A 17764-nucleotide genomic window follows, 5' to 3' on the forward strand; every position below is an offset into this window, starting at 1 on the left:
AACAACTATTTTGGAAATTCACACTCAAACATTTTATAACAACTCCCTCTAAGGACCGAAGTTTAGATGTTTTGTTTGTTTATTCATTTTCAGCATTTCCTTCACACCAATAATTGTTTTCTTCTCTAATTTTCAGCATGAAAGCAAAAATAAAGGGAAAATCCACCAAAAACGGAACACCTCCTGCTATACAAACCCGCCCAGAAGTGGGCAATGTATTCACAAGAAAAAACAAAAACAAGAAAGAAGCATTCTCCCCTAATACCGAGTGATTATTGGTGAGCTGCAGAAGTGGGGAGCTGCACAGCTCAGCTCGAGCGTCACAGGTGGAAGTCAATCTAATGGCTGATCTTTGTGCATGAGTTTGCCGTTGTGTGCATGTGTGACTGGTGGTTGCTTTGGCTCTGGGTGTGTGTGTGTGTGTGTCGTTTCTCTCTAACCTCCCTTTTTCTCGACACTATGCGCTTCTCTCAGATCAGCAGATGCATCTTTGTCTCAGAAGCAACATCACAGCTGTGAAGCATTGAAATGTAAGTAGGTTTTGTTAGATATGATTGTTTAAAAGAAATGTGCTTTTTATATTAAATACACACAAACAAACAAAAAAACACTTGAAACTTATTTTATTAAGGCGTTCACAAAGTGGTGCTTAAAAATGTCAAAATCAAATTGAATTTTGTAATTTCTTACCATCTGAATTGCATGTTTTCATCTATATCATGCTATTTTGTTCATTCTGCAATCAGAGAAATAACTCAATTATGCATGAGGTATACAAAGAAAAAAAAGGTGTTCACTACATAATTTTGCCAAAGTATTGTTGCTTTGGCTCAGACAAGCTGTAATTTCCTGCACAGATTATAGATAGCTGCTTTCATTGTGCCTCAGAATGGAAAACCAAAAGCTGGTACAGTTTAACAGACTCCAGATTCCCATGTTTGTCTTTTATAGGTTGTAACATTTTTCTAAACTTACTGAATGTATTTTAGATCGGAAGCTTGATTTTTTTTTCTTGTTTGTTTGTATTATTAAGATTATTTAACACTACTTCATGTCATGAAGGTATTTGACTCATTAATCCTCCAAATTATAAAATCTAATTGACATAACTGAACAGTTTGTGGTCAGCAGGATTTATTGAGGGGAAAAAATCCTTAAAACTTGCTTTTGTGTGGATTTCAATCTCAAGTGTTTGTGTTTCAGCTGAGTCAACAGTTTATTTGAATGGCAATTGTTTCCCCTGATTTAGGATATTATGGTTCAGCTTGGGTCATTTCAGCCTCTGATCTGATAAGCAGATTGGCTTCTTATCCAAAACCACCCACATCAAGATCTTTAATGTCCTTCACTGAAATAAGAAAACAAATCCAGAAAAAGAGTCAATTGTGGGGATTGTTTGTCGTCAGGGGCCTACGCAGATTCAAAATTCGATATAAGTTTAAAGAAGAATGCTCGAGTTACATAACAGCAACCGGACTTCCTGATAATGCAGCATAAACAATCATGACCTAAAAACTTTACAGTGTCCATGTCTTCATCAGAGTTATGTAATTAAATAAAAACAAATCTTACTTTAGCCTTCTGATGGTATTCTCATCAAAAGAGTGAGTTTAAGAGGAAACATAAAGCAGTAAATCCCTTTTCCGATTACGGTGACCTTGCTTCGTAATTATCTGTTTCTCTCTAGCCAGCAGAAATACAAAAAATAACTTATGTCTCAGCGTCTGCTTAACACCAGCACATTTCCCACCGCATCATATTTACAGTGCTTAATATATAAATACAAGTCATAAAAGTATAAAAGTTATGGATATAAAACAGTTAAAGGTTCTCAAAATATAATTTAGCAACATTAGAATCACAACTTCTACCATCGAAACATTTGAACCTACAGAACATTTAAGCTAGAAAACATTTGTACGTTAGCATCAAGCTCAAAGCAATTATGTAGATATTGTTTATAATTTTCAAAATCTGTATTTGCTTGTTGTTTTGTAAAATCTTTTTCTTTTCCAGAGTTACCTAGTTATGTGTATATAATAAACAGTTTTATGATCTCAAAATATAATTTAGCAATGTTAGCATCACAACTCCCATCACTCAAACATTTGAACCTACAGCACATTTAAGCTAGCAAACATCTGTTAGCATCCAGCTCAAAGCAATAACGTAGATACTGTTTAACAACTTTCAACATCTGTATTTGTTTGTAGTTGTCTTAATTTCCTTTTTTTCTAAAGTTACATGTACACATTAAACAGCTAAATGTTCTCAAAATATAATTTAGCAACATTAGCATCACAACTTTTATCAACCAAACATTTGAACCTACAGAATATTTAAGCCAGCAAGCATCTATGTTAGCATCAATCTCAAAGCAATAACGTTCATTCACCCATCTTCTTCTGCTTAATGTTCATATTATTTAAACATTTCTAAATCTATATTTGCTTGCATTGTGTAAAATCAGCTTTTTCCCTGAGTTACCTACTTATTTATATATTAAACAGCTAAATGATCTCAAAATATAATTTAGCAAAGTTAGCATCAAAACCTCTATCATCCACTTAACCTATAGAACATTTATGATAGCAAATAGCTGTATGTTAGCATTAAGCTCAAAGCATTAATGTATTGTTTATAATTTTCAAAATTTACATTTGCTTGTAGTTGTGTAGAATTGCTCTTTGCCCATGTTGCCTATTTTCACATGTGGCTTTTTGTTGTTTGTTTGTTCCTTCTTGTTGTTATTGCTAGCAAATTTTTTTATCGTCTCTAAAGCCAATCTTAACTTATCTTTGCATCTCTCTTGAATTTTACGTTGTTTGAAAGTTCTGCATCATTAGGAGGGATGAAATAAAACATTTATCGCTTTCAGATAATTGCCTTTACAGTTTTACAAAACCTGTCAAACCTGAGATTAGCGTTGTTACCCTGAAATGTTAATTTACTGTAAAATAATTATCTTTCGCTGATGGGTTTTTGCCCCATTTAAGGAGGCTTGCTCTAATATTTCAAAAACAAGCAGATCTGGTGCTTTTCTTCTCTGCTACTTGCATACTCCTCTGCTTTTTGAAGACTTATTTAGAGTCTTCCTTTCACCGTTCGCTTAGTCACAATCAGTTTACTTTCCAACACCTCCTTTGTGAAAATATCTGATGCATATTAGAGGAATGTACGAACATTTTCCACCTTAAAACGTCTTTTCCCTCCAGACATGGTGGCAGATACCACGCAAGTTTTGGGGTTCAAAGCTGTCACAGGAACTGTGTCATGTGTCGCCTCGCTTGCTTCACTTGTTGTTTTTGTGGTTTATTGTGCAGTCTCCAGCTTTTAAAAGTGATTTCTGAGCTGACACCTAGCTGTTGCTTTTATTGTGTGTGTTGGTTTATCGTGCACCACTTTACAAACTCAAAGTAATTATGAAAGGCAACATTCAAAACGCTGGTTGAGAATGTTGGTTATTAAGTTCATTTTCTTTTTCGATTGGCTGTGTTAATGTCACACAAGTTTGCATGAACCTTTTCCACAAACTGAGACGTATTTTATTAGAACTTTATGTAACAAGCACGAAGTAAAGCATTAATGTGAAGTTTTTTTGAAAATGTCTCTATTAACTTTGCACATCCGTAGAACAACATTTACCCAATTCCAGATTCACTGGAGAGCATCTGTGAGAATCTCAATGGTTCATTTTAACACTTGAATATCCTTCAATCTAAGCAGTTTCGTTGTTTATTGTAGCACTGTCTGCGAATTTAGTCGTCGTTTTGCTGAAACCCCAGGACATTATGGGCGGTGAGGTTCAAGTCAAGACAAAAGTCTTTAAGGAGAAAGTCTAATTTGAGTTTGAGGTCTTATTTTTGTGACTGAAGTGCAACTCAAGTCTGAAGTCACCATCTCTGGTTCAGGGTTCAATGCAACGCTGGTTTTCTTCCCCACAAAGCATTTTGCATGCACACTGGAAGAGGGGCAGAATCACTGTCTGGCTTATGTAACTATTAACTATTAATAATTATGTTTCTTTTTTTTTCTGTTAGTTAAAAAAAACAAAGTCAAAGTATGGTGATTTATTAATAAAAAATAGATTGATGATTCTTAAAAAAGCAATTTATGATTAAAGGACTGAACTTTTAATCTAAAATTACTTTTCTTATTCTGTTAGTTTTTAACTGAATGTTGTTCAGAGTGAAGAAAAAATAAATAAATGAAGTTTAAGAGTTACTTACACACAGATTTGATAACAAATACAAACCCTTAGAGGCTTACAGCATTTGCTCTGTCAGGGTTTAGGTGAAGGTTACTGTCACATGTAGTAGCATGGCCAAGTTCAATTCTTTTCAAACCCCCAAAGCTCTTAAAGAAGCAGCTGATTTGTGTATTTTTTTTCTTTGGGTTTTTTTCTGGTGCAGCATCCAGGCTCGTTTGTGTCCGCGCTGCAGCATCTGGCTGTCTTTGTTGTGGCGAGTTGGGAGGTCAAGCCACAGTGGAGTCTCGCTTCATGTGGCAGCTGTTCCGTTAGGTTTGGTTGTCCACTGTGGATGTGGGTACTAACTCAAATGTAAAGTTAGGAAACTGTGGTCAAACACCTTGGTTTTTTTTAGCATTTTCTTATCTTTTAAAAATTTTATCTGCATGTAAAAACAAGGCAGCTTCCTTGTTCGAGTGATAAAAGCGTTTCCTTTTAAACTGAAAATGGAAAATGGTGATGTGGATGGCATTGAGGCAAAGATATGAGTGAGCAAAACTTTCCAAAACAAAACTTTAAAAAGAAAAAAAAAAAAGCCCAACTGGTTTCGATGCTTTTAAAGATACAAAACCTCGAACAAAGAGCTCATTGGTTGTTTTTTGGTTTAATAGTTTGAGTCGATTAACAATAAATCTCAATTTCGATTTTTATCTTCGTTTGCCTTTCTCAAGACTTCCTTTGTGTGTTTTTAAGCTGCTGAATCTGCATTGTGATCGTTTCTGGCTGAAACCTGCAGGTTCATTCTTCTATCACGGAAATTTTCCAGACTGCATGATTTTAATCTTTTCTGTCGTCATGTTAGACGACACCAAGTTTACCTCAAATTCCCAAGTCAATACGCACAAATACAGTTTAGAAGTATTTAGGTTTAATTTATCCCCAGGCAGTGAATTACTTTCTGATGAAAGGGATTTATTTTTTATAAACACTGAACCCTCTGAAGCAGAGGGAATCATCTAGAACCAAAGAGCACCTGTTCAACGGAAGAGCGACTTGCTGGAGAAATGAGGCTGTGAGGGCGGACTGCAGTTTCCTGTTGTGGCTTTGTCACCAGTTTCTTAATCTGCAAACTACATGCAATCTTAAAGTGTGGGTGTTTAAAGCTGAATGTCTCATCCAGACGTACAATTCCCCTCCCAGCTCCTCGCCGCTAAGCTAAAACTCCCGAAAGACGCGATTCGACTTAGAGCAGCCGTCTGACCTGGAACCCAACAACAAACCAGAATAAAAAGAGGTGAGGGTGTCATTTTAGATTTACATTTACTTGAGTAACTTTTTGGAAGAAAAAGAAACTTTACTTTGTGGTTTTTAATTTTACTTTAGTAATTTTATTATGAAGTATTTTTACTCTTACTTGAATAAAATTTCTGGATTTTCTACCCACTGAATGAAGAACAAACATGTTTTAACCAAAAGTTCACCAGACAAAGAACACACACCTGCTGGTTTTGTTAAAAGTTGCTTAAGTTTTTTATCGAAAAAAACTGACTTGGAAAAATTTTCTTTTGCCTGATTTCGTTATTTTTTGTTACTTTTATGAATTATCGTCATTTTCATCTTTAAAATACCAAAATTTCCACTTAACTTTATATTTTGGTCCGTCTGATGATGTAATTTTTAAATATTAAATGATTAATGATTTGATCAGTTACTCAGTACTTGAGTAGACTTTACCAAGTACTTTTTTACTCTTACTTGAATAATTTCTTGGGCAGCTACTTTTTACTTTCACTTTACACGGCAAGAACACAAAATCTTAACAAGTATTTTTGGTCTAGTTTTTTGTGCAAATATCTTACTACACCTGAAAAGAGCAAGAAATAGCAGCTTGTTTTAAGTCATTAGTTAATTAATATTGACGAAAAAAATACTTGTTCCATAGGCAGATTATTTCATGGGGAAAATATCTTATTATAAGTGAAATAATCTGCCAATGGAACTTGTACTTTTTCATCAATGTTAAGGAATCATTGACTTAACAAGCTGATATTCCTTGCTGAAAAGTTACTTGTAAGTTAGTTTTGTCTTATTTCAGGTGAACTAAGATATTTGCATTATAAACTAGACCCAAATAACTTGGTAAAATTATGTTGAAGTAGTGCTACTCTTACTTGAGTGGAACTTTTGGGGATTCTGTCCACGTTTCGTTCTTAAACATTTTTTTTGTTTTCTAAATTAACTGAAACAGATGAGTATGACAGATAGAGGAAGATAAGGAGTGACACAAAGTGGATTTAAATTCCAAAATTATCGTTTTCTTTTTGTCTTGCTATCCAGTTTTCTTCACCAATATTTGTCCAGAACTTCAAGACCAGGTTCAGATTGACTCCTCCCAGGCCTCAACATGTCCGTCGACCCCGCGGTCGAGCTGCCCTTCTTCTACGGCAGTATAAGTCGCTCGGACGCCGAACAGAGCCTGAAGCTGGCCGGCATGTCGGACGGCCTCTTCCTGATGAGACAGTGCCTCCGCAGCCTTGGAGGCTATGTCCTGTCTGTGGTCTGGAATCTGGAGTTTCACCACTACACCGTAGAGAAACAAATGAATGGGACTTACTGCATCTCCGGAGGGAAGTCTCACTGCGGCCCTGGGGAGCTCTGCGAGTTTTACAGCAAGGACCCCGACGGGCTGGTGTGTCTCCTGAAGAAGCCATGTCTGCGTCCTCCAGAGATGCCCATAAAGGTCGGCGTTTTCGACAAAATGAGGGAGAACATGCTGAGGGAGTACGTCAAGCAGACCTGGAACCTGGAGGTGAGGCACGAAATTCACTCATTCTGTTTAAGACGTGCAAATTCCTTGTTTTTTAAGGGCTTTTATTTGTACTACACTGGAGATCTTGGGACTGAGGTTAAGAAAGACTTGGGTAGTAACTAGTTACATTTACTCAATTACTACTTGAGTAACTTTTTGAAAAACATTTCTTTTAGGAGTAAATTTACTACCCTGGAATTTTTTACTTCTACTTGAGTAATTTTACTATAAAGTATCTCTACTATTACTGAAATGTATGGATTTTCTATCCACTGAATGAAAAACGAAAATGTTTTAACAAAACATCCAGACACACACCTGCAGGTTTTGTTTTATAAGTTTTTTATCGAAAGAAATTGATTTGGAAAATGTTTATGTTGCCTGATTTTGTTATTTTTGTGACTTGCATGAATTATTGTCATTTTGGTCCTTAAAATTCCAAAATATCCATTTTACTTTATATTTTGGTCTGTCATATTATGTAACTTTTAAATATGGAACGATTGATAATTTGTACTTGAGTAGACTTCCTACCAAGTACTTTTCCACTCTTGAGTAATTTCTTGGATAGCTACTTTTTTCTTTCACCTAAGTAAAAATATATTGAAGTAGTGCTACTTTTAATAGAGTACAGTTTTTGGGTACTTTACTCAGTTTAAGGATACCTAATTTAATGTGAAGCAAAAATATTTTTATTTACTTTCTAATCCAGAAAATTAAGACAAATCTATAAATACACTGCAAAAACACAAGATCTCACCAACTGATTTTGGTCTTGTTTCTATTGCCAATATCTTAGTACAATAGAAATGAAACAAAACTTATAAGTAGCTTTTCATGAAGATATAGATGCTTGCTTTAACTCAACAATTCCTTAATAGTGACTAAAAAAATACTTGTTCCATTGGCATATTATTTTACATATTACAAGGCATTTTTTTCAGTGTTATATGTGAAATAATCTGCCAGTACTAACACTTCTTCATCAATATTAAACAAACTATAATAAGATATTTGCACTAGAAACTAGACCAAAATTGCTTGGTAAGATTTCGTGGTTTTGCAGTATACACACCCTAAAAGATCTACACTGAATTTATCTGCAGCTGATAAATTCAGCTGAAAGTTTAGCCAATTTTGAAATTTAGACAATTTCAAACTTTAATTTGAGTACATTTACTTAATGGAACAAAAATGGAATGTGTATGACTTAGGGTAAGACATTTTGGTTTTTAATGTGGGGAAAACACAGGCATATCAGGCAAATTATATCTCCGGGAGAAACACTTTCCAGTAGTGTTACCCTTGATCAGGTTGAGAAAAAAAATCACAACGTTAATGACAATTTCATTAAAATATTATTGCACCAAAGCATTGCACATCAGGGATTTGAGCCACTCCTCCTCACATTGTTTGTACACATACAGCTAAAACTGGATGTTCACACATACCAAAAAGACAATATTTTTTTCTCACTGTCAGATAATAAGTCAGATTCACTATTTTAGATCAGATGGGATTATGAAAAATATTTGATAATATTTGATCAAATATTTGATAAAATATTTTATCTAAATATTTGATAACATATCTATTCCTGGATATGTTAGAGTGATAGAAGGCCGACTTTAAAACTGTCTTTATGCGACTCTGAAGGTTCAGGTCAGAGTTCATCACTTTACCCAGATTTCAGGCCTGATCTCTGGTCTCTAGCTGAAATAACTGAAGCTGTGCGTCGTCTCTAGATCGTTCCTCTTTAGGTCCAAAGATAATAACTTCAGTTAAGTTTCTGTTAAGTGACTTGGAATAATAACTATTTGAAGAATTATAGTAGCTAATCTCATTTGTTGTTACAACCTGAGCTAGTGGGAGCATATAGATATTAAACTGGAGGTGTCCCAGGGTTGAACCTTGTGGTACCCCACATGTTATTATCCATTCCGATAAGAAATTATCTACTAACACAAAGAATCCAAACTGAGTTCCAGCACGTTTTGGTCAGCTGGCTGTACAATGGCTGCTGGAAAAGACTAGTGTTTTATCATTCAGAAACTTCCACTCCACTTCTACTTTTCAAAGATGTACAGTTGTACTGTACAGTTGCGCATCTGTTTGCAGCCATTTTCACATGCGGGTGTAAACATTGAGTTGAGGGCCACTTTTAATATTTCTGCTGCGTTTGTTCAGGGAGAAGCCATGGAGCAGGCTGTCATCAGTCAGGCTCCTCAGCTTGAGAAGCTGATCGCCACCACTGCCCATGAGCAGATGCCCTGGTATCACGGAAATATCACTCGAGTCGAAGGGGAAAGGAGGCTTTACTCTGGAGCACAGCCAGACGGCAAGTTTCTGTAAGCCTCTCAATGTGACAGCTCTGCCTCTCTGTGTTGCCACTTGATGTTTTGAGCTGTCATTATTTGAGATCTTTATGCAATTTTATTGTTTTTGTGTTTTTTAGTGTCAGAGACAGAAAGGAGGCTAATTCGTTTGCTCTCTCTCTGATGTACGGGAAAACGGCTTACCACTATCAGATCCAGCAGGACAAATCAGGGAAGCTGGCTATGCCGGAGGGTACAAAGTTTGACACACTGTGGCAGGTAGAGCCTCCATTTTCTTTTTCTTTTTACCTTTAATTTCTGCAGAAGCTCAAGACCTTTAAATGACTGTAACTTCCTCTGCCTGTTCAGCTGGTCGAGTATCTGAAGATGAAGCCTGATGGTCTGGTAACTGTCCTCGGGGAGGCCTGCGTCAACGGCAAAACTGTAGAACGTAATAAAACATATTGTACTTGTTCAGTTATAAATAGCAAAAGTATTCACATCCCATAGATTTTTCCACATTTTGTCATAGTACAACCTCCAACTTAAATGTATTTTATTGGGATTTTATCCGAGACAAAAAGAGGATCCGTGTTTTGGAATAAATGCGTCTGTCTTCAACACTTTAACTAGAAATACATCTGGAAGTTTTTGGGGCGCCATGTTGGACGTCGGAAGTGAGGCATAGAAGTATTGAACAGAGAAACTGAAATTGTTTTCCAAAGTTGTTTTTTCCTGTTTATTCGTGGCTTTTACTTGCTCCAGTCAAGTTAATTTGTCTGTGAACGTAACACACCTGGTTGGGGCTCATAGTCGGCGGTATTTACAAAAATTGGAAACAGCTAGCTTAGAAACCAACCCATGCATCCTCCGTCCTTCCTGACGTGTTGATCAAATTACTGACTTTACCTGAATTCACACCACATGATTTATATCGCTATGTCATAAATAGCGTTTCCCTTTACACCGGAGCGGCATTAAAAACATACAAAAGACGAGACGCTAACCAGTTGGGTTTTTTTTTCATATATGCTAGGCTACATGACGGTGCGGAATTGTCTCCATGGTTACCAACCGTTAGACTCGTACCTTCTCCATAATGCCATATTTGATATGTTTCTAATTATAAAATAAATGAACGTTGATCTTCTTACCTTGTAAAAAGTGTTCGCTGCAAATCCGTGATTACACCGAGGGCTGCGAGTCGTTATGATTGACGGCGGACTGCCATCGCCATTTTATCTTTCCTCATTAAAAGTTATACAATAAAATGACAAGTTGGATTTTCCACACTTGTCTGTTTGTGCAGCCGACCGCGCAGCACCCTATGACAGTTTTTAAAGAGAAACCAACTAAATAGAAGAAATATTAGGTTACAGATGTCTGTTTTCACACTAGCCTAAAGGAGCGCATTGGTTGTTTTGACGTCCGTCATGGCGGAGTGGGCGGAGTTCTGGAGAGCGTGACGTCACGTGCAAAGAGTCAATATCTACCTGGGATGTTTAGAGTGAAATGGAGAATTATATTTCCATTACACATAGATAGCATTTTAAATAAAGGCATAATTTTTAGGGTTGGTCGCCATTGACCACAATGTTTTTGTCTTTGTTTGTTTGTTTGTCTCCTGTATGACTTGTGTTCTTTTAACAATACCTTTCCTCTTCAGTGGTGTAAGTTTATAATACAAACTTGCACCACACTTTTCAGTTATAAAAAGATTTAAAAACTATGCATTCACATTTATGTCATGTTTTTGTGCCAGATTATCCCATAAAATTTCAATAAGATACACTAGTGTTTGTGGTTGTAGTGTGACAAAGTGTGAAAAAGTTCAAAAGGCATGGATACTTTTTTATTTGTCTCTCTTTAATGTTTCAGAGAAACCCAGTGTTCCTTCAGAAGTAAGTATTCACATCCATCTCTGTTAAAATTCAGCATTTTTTTCAACCCATGAGATTTATCTGGATGTTTTCCTTTCAGAGGCGAGGTGGAGGTCGACGGAATCCATACACACCACCACCTGGAGGTCAGTTATTTATTTACATTGTAACGGAGTGCTTTTATTACCAAACTATGGAGAGCAGTTTCATCAAAACTGAATGAATCTGCTCAATTATTTTATAAACAAAATACATTTTGTTATTATTAAATATTCCCTTGAAATAAAATATTGCTATTGTCAATCATATTTTCATTTATTTCAAGATTTATTTAATCTTTCTGCGTATCACTTTTTATATATATATATAGCATTTTTGTAACAACTGAAGGTAATGGTTACTTGATTGTGCTATTGTTAAAACCCTAATGTCTAGGGGTTCCGAGAAGTGTCCAGAGAAAGAAGTGAAATTTAAAATGGTTTATTACAAAAAAGGTAGTTTCACAAACAAAACACAGTACAACTTACCCCAGTTAACACTCAAAAGAAGACAAGTTAGCCTAAACTAAATTCAAAACAAGCCAAAAGAAAAAGGAATACTAATGAAGCACCTCCCAAAGCCTCCCAAACACAAGCTAAAGGGGCAATACATGCCCAGAAAACACATAATACTGACCCTTTAATACAATTTTTATCTGGTTTTTTTCTTAAATAGGACATGCTCTGTTCCCAGTATGAACACATGAAAATAAAACTAGTATTAGGACTTGGAACTTATTTTTATAAACACACTGAACAGATCTCATTCCTCTATCAGCTGCTGCGCTGACCTCAAAACCAGTTACGTCTGTGCCTAAAGAGTGCGACCTTCTGCCCATGGATTGTGATGGATTTAACCCATATCACAACCCGAATGAGATCAAGAAATTCAACATCCAGCGCGACCAGCTGATGATAGACGAGGTGGAACTCGGCTCTGGAAACTTTGGCTGTGTGAAGAAGGGAGTCCTCAGGAAAGAATCGTGAGATTAGCACCATTTATTGCAAAACCAGCAATAATATTCCACATGATTTATAACAGCTTAACAACAATATTTAACTCTGTAACCTCAGAGGCCAGGTAGACGTGGCCATCAAGGTGCTGAAGAGTGAAAATGAAAAGGTGGTGAAGGATGAGATGATGAGGGAGGCAGAGATCATGCACCAGCTGGACAACCCGTTCATCGTCCGCATGCTGGGCCTGTGCAACGCCGAGCACCTGATGCTCGTCATGGAGATGGCTGCAGCCGGTCCCCTCAACAAGTTCCTCTCCACCAAAAAGTGAGTACATAAGGGAGAAAATAAATAATTTTTTTTTAATTATTTGAATGGAAACAAATTAAGTGTTTGCAGTGTCTATAACAAAAAATGGGAAAGAATTGCACACAATATTTCAAATGTGACTTCTGTATCTCTTAGTGTGAAATTAAAACTGACTTTAGATGCATTCCTGCTCCAACACACCTGATTCATATGAATAACTCATAACTCATACCTTTTACCAAATTAGTGGTATGTTGTAGAGGTAATTTAATGATCTGATTCAGCCGGGCGGGAGCAGAGAGACATCTAAAACCCACAGGACAGTAAAATCTTGAGGACTGCAGTTGGAGACCACTCAATTTAAAAAATATATTTGTACACTAGTACGAACAGAAGTCACATGTGGGATACCACAATGTTCAATCCTGGGACCCGTACCATTTGACATCTACATTCTCCCTCTGGTTATAACAATAAATAAGATTAACTGTGCAGATGACAAACAGCTCTACATTACGATGTCACCAGGTGACTCAGAACCCATCCAATCACTAAACAGATTCTTAGAACAGGTAAATGTGTGGATGTGCCAAAACTTTCTCCAGCTAAACAGAAACAAAACTGAAGTTATTATCTTTGGACCTAAAGAGGAACAAGTCAACGCACAGCTTCAGTGTAGTGATGGACTGTGACCTGAACCTAAAACACTTTGAATTGCCTTGTTTTTTAAATGTACTATACAAATAAACTTATCTTATGTCAGGGTAAGTACTCAAATGAACATTTGTAGAAGGCAAATTTCAGATACAAGACACGATTTTTTTCAAATTAACCAAAGATTAAGTAAGAAACAATTAACACAGTAAGTAAGCAGAAGATCTGAGAAGTAAAAATACTGGAGAATGAGCAAATATACTGGGAAGAATGGCAGCAGTTAGTGGATTAGAAATATGAAACAAAAGATGAACAAAGAGCTGAAGCACATGAAGGAAACTGAGGACATCTAGTGGAGACAGCAGGAACAACAAGTCCAAGCCATCAAACTAGAACAATATTTGAAGAAGTACTGCAATACAACAAAACCAAACCAAGATAAACAGAAAATAAAAAGCATAAAATCATAAATCCTCCATTCAAGACAGACCATCATTATTGCTCAGACTCACCTTGTTTGTATCCGTCTCAGGGAAACTGTGTCTGTGGAGGACATCGTCAACCTGATGCACCAGGTATCGATGGGGATGAAGTATTTGGAGGATAAGAACTTTGTGCACAGAGATCTGGCAGCTCGCAACGTCCTGCTGGTCAACCAGCAGTTTGCCAAAATCAGTGACTTTGGGCTTTCCAAGGCGCTGGGAGCAGATGACAACTACTACAAAGTATGCATTTCTTTAAGGATGCTAGACAATAATCATGACCTAATATTCAGTACTGAATGGAATAAGAAGTCTTTAAAAGAAAAATTGTTGGTTGTGTTTGCTTACTGTCAATTAATGATGTTTCCAGGCTCGTACAGCAGGTAAATGGCCACTGAAGTGGTACGCTCCAGAATGTATAAACTTCCACAAATTCTCCAGTAAAAGTGACGTGTGGAGCTTTGGCGTCACCATGTGGGAGGCGTTCACCTACGGAGGAAAACCCTACAAGGTAACAGAAATGTGCGAGAGTGAATTTCTGAAAGACTCTCACCAGGATTTGAAGAACTCTTAAACGTCATGCTACAACTCCTAACTCTCTGATTTTTCTCCAGAAAATGAAAGGTCAGGAGGTCACAGCCTTCATTAACAACGGGGGCCGTATGGAGCGTCCGCCAGCGTGTCCAGAGAGGATGTACACACTGATGAGAGAGTGCTGGACACAGTCGTAAGAAACCAAATCTCCTTCATCTCACAACTGACATACAGAGCCTCGCAAAATATTTATACCCATTAAAAGTTTAATGTAAGGATGTACAAAGTGCCCTTGATCACATTTCAAGAATATCCTAGAATTGGTTTGATGCAGATCTATATTTTAAAATCTTCAAATGGAAAATGTAATGTGTAACACAAACTATTCATCCAAGGTTTTGCTTTTCATTTAATTTATTAGTAATATTGACCAAAAACATCCAGTGGCTTTTACTAAAAGGCAGACTTGGGAACACCCTTTTAATGAGCTTTGAAAAATAAAGCCAGAGTGAGCCATAAACTTTTCTTGTCATTAGAAAGAGACAAAAAAATCCAGTAAAAGATAAAAAAATAAAGAATGTGATTTGCTGTTTTTTGTCTTAATCTGGCAAACTTGCAAGACCCTTTTTTATTTTAAATCTACAAAGAAGTGGTTGCTTATTTCATTAAAATATTGTGTGCTTAGTTTGTTTATTTATCAAGTAAAAATAAAAATATTAAAGTTTTTGCAATTATAATTAAAGTCCTAAAAATAGTTGCAACTTGACATTTTTCCCTCCATGCGTAAAAGTTTGGGCACCACTGGTTTAGTGTATTTTATCTGGATTTTATGAGACAGACCAAAAGCTGTGAAAAAGAGGGGAAATAATTTAACGGATTTTTACAAATTAAAATCTGATTCACATGGAGTGGATTAGTTGTCAGCCCCTTTCATTTTGGCATTAACTAAACCCAGTGCAACCAACTACCCCAGTAATTGATGCTGCATTCCAGTTGTACTTGGAACTGGGAAATTCTGACTTTCCAGGTGGAAAAAAAATCAACTGGAGCGCCCTCAGGGTAGAGTTGATGGGAAGGTAGAAGGAGATAAATACATCCTAGAAAACTTGTTGCAGCCTACAGAAGATTTGAGGCTGGGATGGCAGGGATGCATGTGTCCGTCTGTCACGTAAACCTCAAGAAAATACACTAAACAGCAACTTTTTGATCAATTATAGGAAAGTTCAATGGGTCTGAATAGTTTTACCAGGCTTAGAGATATAATCTAAAAATCTGTAAAATAAAGAAACAAATGATTACCTTATTCCATCCTTAGACAAGTAGAAACAAGAAAAAGTCCAAATAAAAAGAAAGTGTAGACAACATTTATAGTTTGCATAATTTTAGTTTGATTGCTGCAAAGTTCCAAAAGCTGAGTCAGATTTGTTTTCAAACATGCAGCAAGTCATAGTCTGAGTTGACATAAATGCTGCTGTACGAGCCTTGTATTATCAGATTGATAATAATTAAAGTTTTATTTATCACTTTCAGCATGCTAAACCAAGATCTCTCACATTCTCCTTTCTCTCTCTCTCTTTCCAGCCACGAGGATCGCCCCGACTTCAAGAAGGTCGAGGAGTCCATGAGGACTTATCATTACTCCATATCCAGCAAGGCCAAGCCTGATGGAGCCGAAGCTGCTGCCATGCCTAGCAAGTAGACAGGAAGACAGGCGCATTCTGTCCCACTGCTGCACAAAGCATCCTTTCAACCAAGCGCTAAACTACCAAAACAAAAGGCATTTCATGAGCGGCGCATAATGATGAGCTTTGAATGCCGAGCAGATACAGCTAAACGGGCCTCATTGACAATAAATGTGCATTTGTAAATTGTTCCTGGGTGTTTCAGCTGTGTAAGGAGGGTTGCTGTAGGTTTTGTGTGTCTGTCCTGGTCTGAATGTTAAGTGTCTTTGCATTGATGACAGAACTAATTCTGTATTCTGGTATTTCTAGACTGTAATGGGACTCTATGGCACATGAAGAATTTTTTTTTTCTGTACTTCCACCTTAGAGCAGTTTGTCTGTTTTTATGCCAAATAAAGTAAAACTAACAAAAAATAGATAATTTGAGTCAGAATTTGATGCTAAGTGATTCATATATTTGAAATGGGCACCATAGAAAATACAAAAATATGTTTGTAGAGTTTATGGGAGTGTAACTGTGTGTAACAATTTTTGTCATCCATTTTTTATTCTAAAGCCATCTTGGCTTGGTCCGCTGGGTTCACCGTTGTATGCGCTGTACAGTAGCTACTGGGAACTACAAGTGTTTTGTTGCTAGCTTTGTTGTTCCCAACTATCACATTTTAAAGTGAATTAATCTTGGATTGCTTTAAAATATTTCTGAATTCTTAAATTACCAAATTAAGATTATTGAAACTAAACTTTGAGATGGATTCCAGCAAAACCGTTTTGAGGTATGACACTTTTAAGATCCTGGAGCATTCAGTTTTTCAAGATTTAAGGATGCTATTACAGTGGCATAAATGGTTGTTATTTTTAAAACTTTAACTCACCAGGGGGATTTTGAGGGGATTTTATGAAAAGCAGTTCTTCTAAGGGAGAAGTCAGATCTGGTTTGCTTGCCTGCACAGCAACCATCTCATTATCTTCATAGTTCATAAGTGGGGGTTGAATGGAACAGGAAGTACATAGGTAGAGTGGAGAACTAGCTGCAATTATGTGAACACTGTACCAGCCTCCTGAGGAGAAAAGAGATGTGAGCCGCAAGGTAAAACTCTGACTTTCTCAGTTAAATTATAGGGAGAACCTGTAAACTACATGCAGAAAAACTCCAGACTGGGATTTAAACCCAGGGCTTTCTTCCAGCACAGAAACAGTGCTTTGAATTAATGTTTTACTTTTCATTAAGATATAAAACTCTCCTACATTAGTTTATGTGTTTCTTTTTTGTGCATCTGCTCTGTCTTCTCAAACTCCCGCCTAGTCGCTCGTACTGAGATCTGCTGGAGGTTTCTTCCTGTTAAAGGGAAGTTTTTCCTCTCCACTGTCCCCACAACATCCATTTACAGTATGAAGGATTCTTATAAAATCAACAACACAATACACTGTCACTATGCGCTCGTGAATACTGCAAGTCATTCACTTAATCAATCTAATTTCATTAGATAGAACATGTTTTGAACTAATTTGAATCGTAAACTGAACTTAATACACTCTTTAATAACCAGGATCAACAGGAATGTGGGTAAGATTGAATGGAAATTATGTATTTTGTGAATGAATTATTAATTATTGATTAACTGAATTTAACTGAAACTGAACGTTGACAGGTAAGTGGGGGGAAACTTCAATGTAGATCACAAATTTCCTTGAGGAACTATTATTTCTGAAGTGGGAACGCTTCATTTACACAAAAAAATTAGTTATTAAGGACTTCAGGACTTCATTTCTACTTTCTTACTTTTTTGTCCTGGACCAGTTACCTTTGCAACTCGACCTCAACTACGGATGAATGGGTAAAAATACCAACAAGTCATTTAAGATGTTTTTTATTGCATTTGATCATCTGAACCCTACATGTAAAAATGCATGTTTTGTG

General features: G+C 36.6%; 1 protein-coding gene across 4 annotated transcripts; it reads left to right on the forward strand.

The window, feature by feature from the left end:
- The first annotated feature begins 297 nt into the window (after positions 1-297).
- Positions 298-16262, forward strand: zap70 (zeta chain of T cell receptor associated protein kinase 70). Of its 4 annotated transcripts, XM_032573175.1 has the most exons (15): positions 312-326; positions 475-530; positions 5390-5483; positions 6527-6998; positions 9186-9346; positions 9454-9592; positions 9683-9764; positions 11192-11214; positions 11294-11339; positions 12010-12214; positions 12306-12512; positions 13681-13873; positions 14001-14141; positions 14245-14357; positions 15746-15863. In XM_032573175.1, the coding sequence occupies exons 4-15, from the start codon at positions 6594-6596 to the stop codon at positions 15861-15863; spliced, it is 1833 nt and encodes a 610-aa protein (XP_032429066.1). In that variant the 5' UTR covers positions 312-326; positions 475-530; positions 5390-5483; positions 6527-6593. The 4 variants fall into 4 exon arrangements, with proteins under 4 accessions (XP_032429067.1, XP_032429069.1, XP_032429066.1 ...); XM_032573176.1 differs by having other exon boundaries at positions 298-530; positions 5370-5483; XM_032573178.1 differs by lacking the exon at positions 5390-5483 and having other exon boundaries at positions 298-530.
- Positions 16263-17764: the final 1502 nt, after the last annotated feature.

Source organism: Xiphophorus hellerii, chromosome 9 (assembly GCF_003331165.1).
Source record: "Xiphophorus hellerii strain 12219 chromosome 9, Xiphophorus_hellerii-4.1, whole genome shotgun sequence".
NCBI lineage: Eukaryota > Metazoa > Chordata > Actinopteri > Cyprinodontiformes > Poeciliidae > Xiphophorus > Xiphophorus hellerii.